Below are 11,215 nucleotides of genomic sequence, written 5' to 3' on the forward strand. Positions count from 1 at the left end.
CTCCCCCTTCAACTTTCAGTTCATTTTCAGTATTCAATAGTCTCTCAAATTTTGCATCCCTCTCTCTCCCCAACTTTCTTTCCCTCTTCCCCTCCCCCTGGTCTTCCATTGGGTTTCTCTTGTTCTCCTGTTAGACCTATGAGTGCAAACATATGGTATCTGTCCTTCTCTGCCTGACTTATTTCGCTTAGCATGACTTTCCTACAAATGGCCATATTTCATTCTTTCTCATTGCCATGTAATACTCCATTGTATATATATATACCACATCTTCTTGATCCACTCATCAGGTGATGAACATTTAGGCTCTTTCCATGTTTTGGCTATTGTTGACAGTGCCACTATGAACATTGGGGTACATGTGCCCCTTGCATCAGCACTTCTGTATCCTTGGGGTAAATCCCTAGCAGTGCTATTGCTGGGTCATAGGGGAGTTCTATGGATAGTTTTTGGAGGAACCTCCACACTGTTTTCCAGAGCAGCTGCACCAGTTTACATTCATTCCCACCAACAGTGTAGGAGAGTGCCCGTCTCTCCACACCCTGCCAGCATCTATAGTCTCTTGATTTGTTCATTTTAGCCACTCTGACTGGTGTGAGGTGGTATCTCAGTGTGGTTTTGATTTGTGTTTCCCTGATGATGACTGATGTTGAGCATCGTTTCATGTGCCTGTAGGCCATCTGGATGTCCTCTTCGGAGAAGTGTCTGTTCATGTCTTCTGCCCATTTCTTCACTGGGTTATTTGTTTTTTGGGTGTGGAGTTTGGTGAGTTCCTTGTAGAATTTAGATACTAGTAATATTGGCACTTCCTACCAGCTACAGTTTCTAATACTTCTTCTTTTTTTTAAATTTATTTTTGAGAGAGAGAGAGAGACAGCATGAACAGTGAGGGTCAAAGAGAGAGGGAGACACAGAATCTGAAGAAGACTCCAGGATCTGAGCTGTCAGCACAGAGCCCGACATGGGGCTCGAAACCACAAACTGTGAGATCATGACCTGAACCGAAGCCAGACGCTTAACTAACTGAGCCACCCAGACACCCCCTCCAATACTTCTTCAAAGTGGTTGTTTCTTATGCCAATTCTAAAATTTGATTAACATGATAATAATGAACATAATTCCATTATTGAATTATATTCAAAGATGGTAAAATGCATTTATTTCATTCATGTAAATTTAATCTCATAAGATCCCTATAAAATAGAAAGGAAATAGGCATCTATATTTATAACAAGGAAATATAAGATAGGAAATAAGAATGCTATTTACCAAGATGAAAGAAGAAGCCAGGCCTCTAAATCGTGGGTCAGGATCCTTGTCCCTAAATTATTGTTTTACAATTAAAGTGTCAGGACACCTTGATGCTGTCACCAACTGTGAGGCATCTTACAGTTACTTACGAAAAGAAATAAATATCAATTTTTGAAATAATTTTTATTTAATTAAATTCAGAAATATTCCTATCTAGAAGCACACCCACCCACATTCAGATATGCTTTCTTTAATAAGAGGACAAATAGTACATAACTCTGGATTGGGTCCGTAAGAGCAACATGTGTCATGGGGGAAAGCAGTTTAAGATACCCGAGAAAACATGACTAAACCTAGTTTGATTAGACACTTGAGTGTGATAGTATGATAATATTTGGGATGGTAGATGCCAAAGACAGTTTGAATGAGGATTTGAGCCTAAAGAGCTATAAGGAATATGTATTTGCTGAAGTGTCATCTGTGAAAATGTCTTGAACTTGTCTTTCAACTCAGGAATGAAAACCAGAGAGAATTAGCATGTACTTACAAGGTCGTTATGCCCGATGGCATGAAAGATTGCATGCCATTCACAACGCCCATTAAGCGGTCAGCTAGCCTCTACTTAGCTACCATGGTCAGCAGAGAGATTGCATTAGAACCCCTACACCTGTCTCGTCTAGCTTCCCAAAGCCCAGAATATTATGAGATGGAAAAAGAACAGGGTTAAATCTAAATCATTGAGGGTTTGCATGAAAGTAATTTTTCAGAAGAGAAGTTCCTGGGGCTTTACCAGGAAAGTCTGTTTCCAGAATATAAATCCAAAGGCAGAGTTCTTGGAAACCTCAGAGAGGTAGCAACACAGAGTTTCAAGCCAGAACGGTAAACCAGAATGGAAGCAGAAAAATGAAATACAGATCATATCACAGTTGATTAGAAACCAGTTGAGGTATGCTCTGATGTTTGATGGGTTCAGAGACTAATTTCACAAAAGTCCAGTACCTGCCAAAGTGTCGTTCATGCATTTCATGTAGTTTCATGCATTTCAATGGAAGGAAAGTGTTCTCAAAATAGCAGAACTCATATTGTCTTACCAATCCACAGACCCTTTCAGCTTTGAAGGACATCTTCTAAGTTGTTTACCAGAAATGCAAAAATTGGGGGAGATGAGCTGTGGTCTCATAACTCATTTACTTTTAATTAAAGTAGAAGTGAATATAACAATACTTTTGGTAATAAAAATACAGGCATGGGCAGAACCACAGATATTGGAAACACCTTCTAAATTACCTAGGTAAACTACTGGTAGAAATGAGGAGAGCTGATTTGGGTCATGGAATGAGCTGAATGGTACAGTAAGAGATATGTTTCTTAAATATTGTTACATCACGGAATCCATTGATTGTTTTCAATAAAACATAATGCACTCATAAGTTCTGTCAAAAGAGGAAGCTATAAGCACATCTATGACATACATACACATTTGTATTTTTGGTAACAGAGTTCATTTTTTATAACAGACTTTATTTTTGAAAGAAGCCAAAATTAATTCACAAGAAAGTCATGTAACTTAAGTTGTTTTAGCTGAAAAATACTTTCTTTGGCAACTGTAATGATTCCTATTTTTTTCAAATCTCTTATAAATGATCTCCTATGGCAGTTTCCAAAGAGGATTCCTGATTCAAGGAACTAAATGCAAAGTCAACTTTTTAATAGGGAAATTATTTTACAAATATATTTTACTGTGTGTTTCTGGAAAACAATTACATTTGATTTTACTAATAATTATTTGAGTAATAATTATTACACAAAGTGTCACTTTGACATATAACCAAAAATATTTTTATAAACCAAATTAGAGTCAAATACCAGTCCCAGACCCTTATATAATGAAAAGATAACAGGATGTGGAATACTAATATTTGCACTCAAGCCTGAATTACATGTTCTATGATCTAGTTATTTAAGCTTTCTGATTTCCACTGTTTCTCTGTAAATTAAAAAACACGATAATTCAATTTTATAAGTTGTGACCATGGGAAGACACTTTAAAAAATCCACATCAGTTTAAATATAATTAATTTCTACACTCCCTGACAACTTTCACCCAACAGAACAAGAAACGGCGAAACAAGAAAACTTTAAACATTAGGTATATCAAGTGTGTGCCAAGAGGATATTGGCAAATACCTTCTTCCTAAATTATATTCCACACTGACCTATGCAGGTAGGCAATTCAGCTTTCTTAGTACCAACGACTTATACACACAAGCCCTTACCCAACTCTGTAATTAGAAAGGAACATTTTTAAGTCTGTTACAAAACAAGAGAAGTTCTGACGAAATGCTGCTTTTTTTCTGATACTCTTTAAAATGGTTGAAAGACCATCAAAGTCGGATTTAGAAAAATACAGAGCTGCATGCTAGCTCTGTCTGACATTGGGCTGGTTATTTAATGCTTTTGAACTTCATTTTCCTTCATCCATAAAATATGAATAATCATAATAATACCTACTTTGCAGAGGTGTTGTGCTACATGAGAGATATGAGATCTTAAAAGTAATAAAATAGGGGCACCTGGGTGGCTCAGTCAGTTGAGTGTCTGACTTCAGCCCAGTTCATGATCTCGTGGTCAATGAGTTCAAGCCTGGTGTTGGGCTCTGTGCTGAAAGCTCGGAGCCTGGAGCCTGCTTTGGATTCCATCTCTCTCTCTTTCTGCCCCTTCCTGGCTCATGTTCTGTTCTCTGCATCTCTTGAAAATGAATAAACATTTAAAAAAATTTTAGTAAAATAAAAATAATAAAATATAAAAATGTGAAGGATCATGATAGAAATAAAGCCTTTGTAGTGGGTCATTTATTATCTGAAATTGCATTTCTGTTTAATAACATTCTAATGGCATTTTTTACCTCTGTATTCCTTACTGTGTAGATGACAGGGTTTAACATGGGCGTAATAAGAGTAAAGAAGATTGTTACGACTTTATCTATGGGAAAAGTAGCTACTGGTCGCAGATACATAAAAATACAGGGCACGAAGAACAGAACCACAACTGTAATGTGGGAGCCACAAGTAGAGAGGGCCTTTTTCCTCCCTGCAGTGCTGTGGGCCTTCAGGGAGCACAGAATGACCACATAGGACACCAACAGCATCACAAAAGTGATCACGGAAATTACTCCACCATTGGCAACAACCAAGAGGCCAACAAGGAAAGTGTCAGTACAGGCAAGTTGTAACAGGGGGAAAATGTCACACATAAAGTGATCTATGGTGTTGGGACCACAGAATGGGAGCCAGAAGGTAACTAGAATCTGTCCAATGGAGTGGAGAAAGCCTACTACCCAACACAGCCCCACAAAGAGGCAGCATGTATGCTGGGTCATGATGGTCAGATAGTGCAGAGGTCTACAAATGGCCACGTAGCGGTCATAGGCCATGACCACAAGGAGGACAATTTCTGAAGCTCCTAAGAAATGTTCTACAAAGAGCTGTATCATGCAGCCACTGAAGGAAACAGATTTTGAATCAGAGAGCAGATCAGCTAACATTTTAGGGACTATGGAGGAGGAATAGCACGCATCTATCAAAGACAAGAATGCCAGAAAGAAATACATTGGGGAGTCCAAAGTCTGGCTGCAGATTATAGTGACCACAATGAGCAGGTTGCCTGTGACGGTGACAATGTAGATGATAAGTAACACCAAAAATAGAATTCTCTGCATCTGAGGATTCTGGGTAAGCCCCATTAGAATGAATTCAGTCACATTCATCCTGTCTTCTTTTATTTTAATGATGATGATGAATTCAGGAGTGGAGAATTAACCTGTAAAGACAGTATTTTCAAAAGCAAGGTGATGAGAACTCTTTTTTGCAGGGCTTTAGATAAGTCCAAAGCATTTTAATAGCATTAGCTATTTTCTTCATGGTGTGCCAAAGAGGAAAAAAACCCTGCTTTTTCTATTTTATAAAAAGAGCAAATTTTTGAAGGGAATTCATTATAAGGATGCAAAAATCTTTGTTCCACACCTGAAAAATGGTCACCAAGTCTTTGCTAGAGATATCCAGGCACGGAAGTGCACCATATAATAAGCCTAATTGCTTCTCAGTCAGTAAGAAATCTTAAAAACTCTTTATTAAATGTTTTTAAAAAGCTGTACAACTGTTGGTTTGGTCCCACACACGACTGATGTAAGACTAAGTCTAATTCGCCTTCTATTCCATTTAAAAACCCTTTAAATAAGTGGAAGAGAAGTAGACCTGTCTCTGCTTGTTCACCTCTTTTTCCCAAGCACTTGTTTCAGTGGCTGACTCATTGTGATGTCCAGTAAATATTCAATGAATACATAAGTTAGAGGACTCTTTACTTATTTCTCCTGTGTTTTCTTTTTTCCAGTTAATTCCAAAACTGAAAGTGTTTACTCTCTTACTAAGGAAAAAAATAATGCAGTACATAGTTGGAATGAGAACTAGATATAGTCCTTCCATCTCTTCAGATCCACTTTCAATCTGTCCACTCGAGGCAATAGTCCTTCCACCTCTTCAGATCCACTTTCAATCTGTCCACTCAAGGCAGCTGCTTTCCCTGGTCTGTTTCAACCAGATCTCTTACCATCTGACCAAGAGGTGGTACCAGCTGAATGTGAGAAATCAGGTAAGAAGAAAAGGATGTCAGGGTATGTATTGACCAATTGTCAACCACTGGGTGACTAACTGAGGCAGAACTCTTTGGAATGGACTCTCTGGGTTCCTGTGATCACTCTTCTACCTTAGTCTTTCAGCTCTAACTGTGGTAATTGCTTTATCATCCCTTGTTGGTCTGCCGTAACCCTACCTATATCTTGATAATTAAACTCTTTTAAATCTCTCATTTTAAGTATGCTGTCTCAGGACTCCACCAGATGGAGAAAATGTGTGTTCTTTCCTCGGTAAAAATATAAAAATAAATGAGAAAATCATTTTCCCTTTATATAAATTTATTTTATAAATTTATTTATAATTTTATTTTATTTATTTTATGAATGTATTTATTTTATTTATAAAGCACTCCTATTCTTCTTTTGATGGATAGCTGCTAAATGAAATTAACTGTTGTCAAAAACAAAATATTGTGTAAGGCATAAATGTAGCATAAAGATTACTGGGCATCTTAGGTATAAATCTGTGTTATCTGTGGTACTTTTTTGGGGATTATATAATTCAATATGGGATTTATGCCTCTTACTGTCTTGAGCTATTTTATAACTCTTTAAATTTATAAAACTTATAATAATGCTAATTATTCTGGCCCATAGAATTGCAAATGTTCTTAGGTGAGAGGTTGATTGATTTCCCTGGCCATTATAAAGCCATTCCTGCATTTATTTGTAGATGAATTGTACATCCTTGATTGAATAATGTAAGGGTAATATTTTTTATTCTTCTTTAGGCAGATTATAATCTTACTAGTTCCCTCATTAATTAATGATTAAATACAATCTTTTTCATGTGTTTATTTTTACTATGAGTCATAGTTTCACTTTTTAAAAAATTCTTTTGTGTTTTTATCTGAGAATAGAGACCATTATATTTAGGAGAGATAAGCTAAAGGGCTCATAAAATTCCAGATATTCTTACCCTCTGTGTTATTTCACCATGGGTTTTTCTGTTTTACTTTGTTTGAGGATTTGTTGCTATTTAATCAATTTGTAAAAGTCTTCTTTAAAACTTACTTTGAAGACAAATGGAATCAAAATATGTTATTAAATTATTTTTTATTAACCTCCTAATTCCGGTCCCACCCAGACTTCACTAATGGAAGTATTCTTATCAACCACAATGAAACCAAGCTGCTGAACAAATTACATCAATTTGGTCTTGGTGTATGTGGGGGGAGAGGGTAGGAGGATTACACAACAAAATATAATTTAATGGTCTATTGAATCATTCATGTTTAAGTTCATTTCAAAATACCACCACTCTTGTAAGTGGAGCTTTAACAGTAAATAAGTAAATAAATAAATAAATAAATAAAGTCTCTACTTTCATGCAGCTTATATTCTAGTAAGTAGAAACAGAAAATGGCAAATGAAAATGAATTATACATTAGGTCAAATTATAATACCTGCTATGAGAAAAATAAAGCAGGGTAAGTGATACATGGTCCCTGGATATGATTATTTTCTCTAAGGTAGTCAGGAAAGGCTTCCTTCAGAAGAGATTGCATAAGCCAAACTTGAACAAATGAGGAAGGACCCACAAAGATATCCCAGGGGAAAAGTTTCCAGATAGGGAAACTAGGAAGTGAAAAGTCCCTGAGGAAGGAGCATGGTTGATACTCTTGATCAAAGGAGGCAGTGTAACAAGATAGGGATGAATAAAGAGTGGTTGATGACAGATCTCGTAGGGTCTTGCAGATCATTGTAAGAGATTATTTTGACTCAGATCTGGAGAATGGGTCATAAAGGAATAAAAGTAGAACCAGACTAATTAGTAGGTTATTACAGCCATCCAGCAGAAAAATAATGATGGTTCAGAACAATATGGTAGTAGTAGAGGTGATATTATGTTATGTTATATTATATTATATTAGAAAGGCAGATACAATAGAATTGGTCGATGGACTTAACATAGATGTAAAGAGAGAAAAGAGTAAATATTATTCCAAAAATTTTTGGACAACATCATCTAAAGATGGTATTGTCATTTACTGAAACAATTTCATGTCTAGAAGTCATCACTGACAGAGACAGCATTTGCTTGACTGTTCATCAAGTGCCAGACACATTTAATATTTATATTAACACAGAAGTCAGACACTACTATCATCCTCATTTAACAGATGAAATATTTAAGTTGTAGAAAGGGTAAGGAAGCTGTTCAGTGCAAGTCAGTGGGTTGTGACAATGAAATAATCAAGCAGAGGTAATTCCATAAAATGCATTTAACCCCTGGAACTCTTCACTATTTACTGTACAATGAACAGACTTGGCTCTAAGGATATCTGTGAGAGCAGAACAGCTACTAGCCCAGTAACTGGCAAAAAGGAGATGCAAATAATATTGGACTATGACTGTTAATATTACAGTGTTCTTTCTATGAGGCCATATCTATAACACCTAAAGCAATGAATTATTCAAAAAGAATAAGAATGTTTGTCAGTCATTTATCTGCATGGTTTTTAACCATTTAGCATGAATCCTTTTCTCTACTAAAGTGATTGCTTGTAAGCTATTTCACACATTAGATTTATTAGCCAGTCTTGGCCTTCAGTAGATAAATACAGTGTTTGTTACACATGATTATAATTTTTAAATGAATGTCAAATACAACATTTCAACATAAAGAAATAGATTTCTTGCAAGTGTTGTCATTCATTGATACTCTCCCCTTCAAATTCTTTTTTCCTACCTTTTTGCTCATCACTCCCTTGTCACAAAAAAAGATCTCTACCTATCCACTACTCTCCATCCCATTTTCACATCTCTAGTTTAGTTTCCCTAGGGTTATCTTTTAACCTATAATGGTGTATACTCAAGCAAATAATATTTCTCCCCTTAAAATTCCATAAAGTACTGCTTCAATGTCTTCTGAAAAAGGACTAGTAAGAATAATCTAGTAGAGGCATTGCAACCAAGAAGGCCAGGGAATGTGAATCAATGCTACAGGTGATAATATGAAAACTAGGATGGCTATACTGTAAGATTCTAACTAGCTTCCTTTTTTTCAGCCCCAAGATTGAAAAATAAAGGTCTATTAACAGGTGTTCTCACTATAAATGAGATAAGGAAGGAATTTTTTTTCTGTTTAAGTCTGTGTGAGCCAGAGAATCCAGTATTTAAATAATCCAATGTTTTATCTCTTTCAAACATGGTTGCTTGGGTCTTTGGCTTACCTTTGTCATTATACCATCTAAACATTGTAGAGAATTTAATAGAGAAGCTATCAAATAAGATATAGTTGTGGCATTGTCACAACTAGATCAAATCTATCTTTTGGTTTGTGGTATTGTCACAACTAGATCAAATCTATCTTTTGGTTTTTATGAAAATCATTCCCTTATTTCTCAGAACCCATCATTCATTCATTCATCCAGTGGTTTATCTCTTTACTGTCTGAACTTTTGCTGATTCACATGTTAATTCAGTAACCATATATCAAGTCCTTAATATATGTAAGTGGCTGGAAGGGGGTCTACAAAGAGAGATGTAGACAGGAGCCTGCTCTCGGAGACTCTTCTATGATATGGCTAATGGAAAAGAGAGAAAATGCTAAAAGTGTCAGAGATGTGCACTTCAAAGAATGTAGAGAGGCCATATAGCCAAATGTGAATGCCCACAAAGATGAAGCATTGGATCACATCCTGGATCTAGTACACTGAGACGCTTCAACATTTTGCACTGAAGATTAAGTGAATACTTAAAAGTAGGGAATAGAATTCTAAATGCTTAATCTTAAAAGAACCACCTCAGTTTCCCATCACTTCAGGAAAACAAGGGATTGCTATTTCTTACATAAAGAGATTAAAGGGGTGCCTGTATGGCTCAGTCAGTTAAGCATCTGATTCTTGATTTCAGCTCAGGTCATGATCTCACAGTTTGTGGGTTTGAGCTCCACATGGGGCTCAGCACTGACAGTGCAGTCTGCTCAGAATTCTCGCTCTCCCTCTCTCTCTCTCTGCCACTCCCCCCCCCCAAATAAAGAAATAAACATTTAAAAAAGAGATTAAAATTTTGGAAGCAGTGAGGTTCCAGTTATCTCCTACATTTTATCAAATAAGATCATCTCAACTCTCAGAGAGAAATCCTTTGCTTTCATTGCTTTCAAATGTGATACTAGAAGCCACATCTTCAACCAATAACCATGATGTTTTCACTAGCCTCTCCTGCACAATAACGCATTGGAAACAACCACGAGTGTCTCTCCCAGTAGTGTTCTCCCTCATTAAGAGCAAACTACATATGAGTCAAGAAAGGAAAGGTCAGCTACACAAACAATTAATAAAAGCTTAAAGTCATTTCAGAGAATTTAAATATGGCACCCCTTTTTGTTTTCAGGAATTAAAGAAACATTTCTCTAAAATCTTTTAATTCATAGAAATAGTCTCAGTTACTATATTGTTAAATGTTACTATATTGTTACTATGTTATGTAAAATTATGCGTGAAAAATACAGAAAGTAAATAAAGCAAAAACAGTATTAATTAATAGATTTTTTGTAATGCTGAAACTGATTTTTTTCTTTTTTATCTATCTGTATTTTATATTTTTCTATCATAATTATATATTTTCTACTTTTAGAAAAGATTTTTTAAATAAATTTTAATACCATCTTGAATGTTCCAATAACTCTTTTTCATCCCTATTTTTATTTTTATGGTGTCAGAAATATTAAACTTCTGAGATGATTAAGGACCAAGGAAATTAAGCTCACTTTCCTCTTAAGAGAATAAATTATTTGGTAATTATAAAGTTCTGTGTGAAGCTTAACCATTATTATTATAAGTAACAATCAAAAATTAGTATTAACTGTTTCATATATGCTATACATCATGTGAAAATGTAAAATACCCCAGCTAATATTTTTTTTAAATGAGCTATATGTGATTGAAAGGTTCTTCCTTCTATTTTACAAATAGGAAAATTGAGACATGGAGAGGAAAGCCTTGTTCCCCAGGATGTACAGTTAGTGAGGAATAGGCCTAATTCAAGTCTGTCTGGCCTCAAGTCTTGAACTTGACCTTGGTCTCACATTAACTCCCATGTAAAATCTTACCAAGAAAGTTAGCATGAATCTTCTTTAACATTCATCTTTCAACAAAGGCTTTAAGAAGAGACTGTTTCTCATTTTAAGTTGTGGAGACAATTAACAAATAGATTCAAAAAACCCTTGGGAATTTGAAGTATGTCAACTTCTTCCTCTGAGAATTTTCCATCTCCTCTCTTTGGAGAATTTAGAATTACTACGACTTATATATTTTGTCAGGTCAGATA

At 35.6% G+C, this 11,215-nt stretch overlaps 1 protein-coding gene across 1 annotated transcript; it reads right to left on the reverse strand.

The window, feature by feature from the left end:
* Nucleotides 1-4,099: 4,099 nt before the first annotated feature.
* On the reverse strand, nt 4,100-5,032 carry LOC115306810 (olfactory receptor 140-like). Its single transcript, XM_029957377.1, has one exon. The coding sequence runs from the start codon at nt 5,015-5,017 to the stop codon at nt 4,100-4,102; it is 918 nt and encodes a 305-aa protein (XP_029813237.1). The 5' UTR covers nt 5,018-5,032.
* Nucleotides 5,033-11,215: the final 6,183 nt, after the last annotated feature.

Source organism: Suricata suricatta, chromosome 11 (assembly GCF_006229205.1).
Source record: "Suricata suricatta isolate VVHF042 chromosome 11, meerkat_22Aug2017_6uvM2_HiC, whole genome shotgun sequence".
NCBI lineage: Eukaryota > Metazoa > Chordata > Mammalia > Carnivora > Herpestidae > Suricata > Suricata suricatta.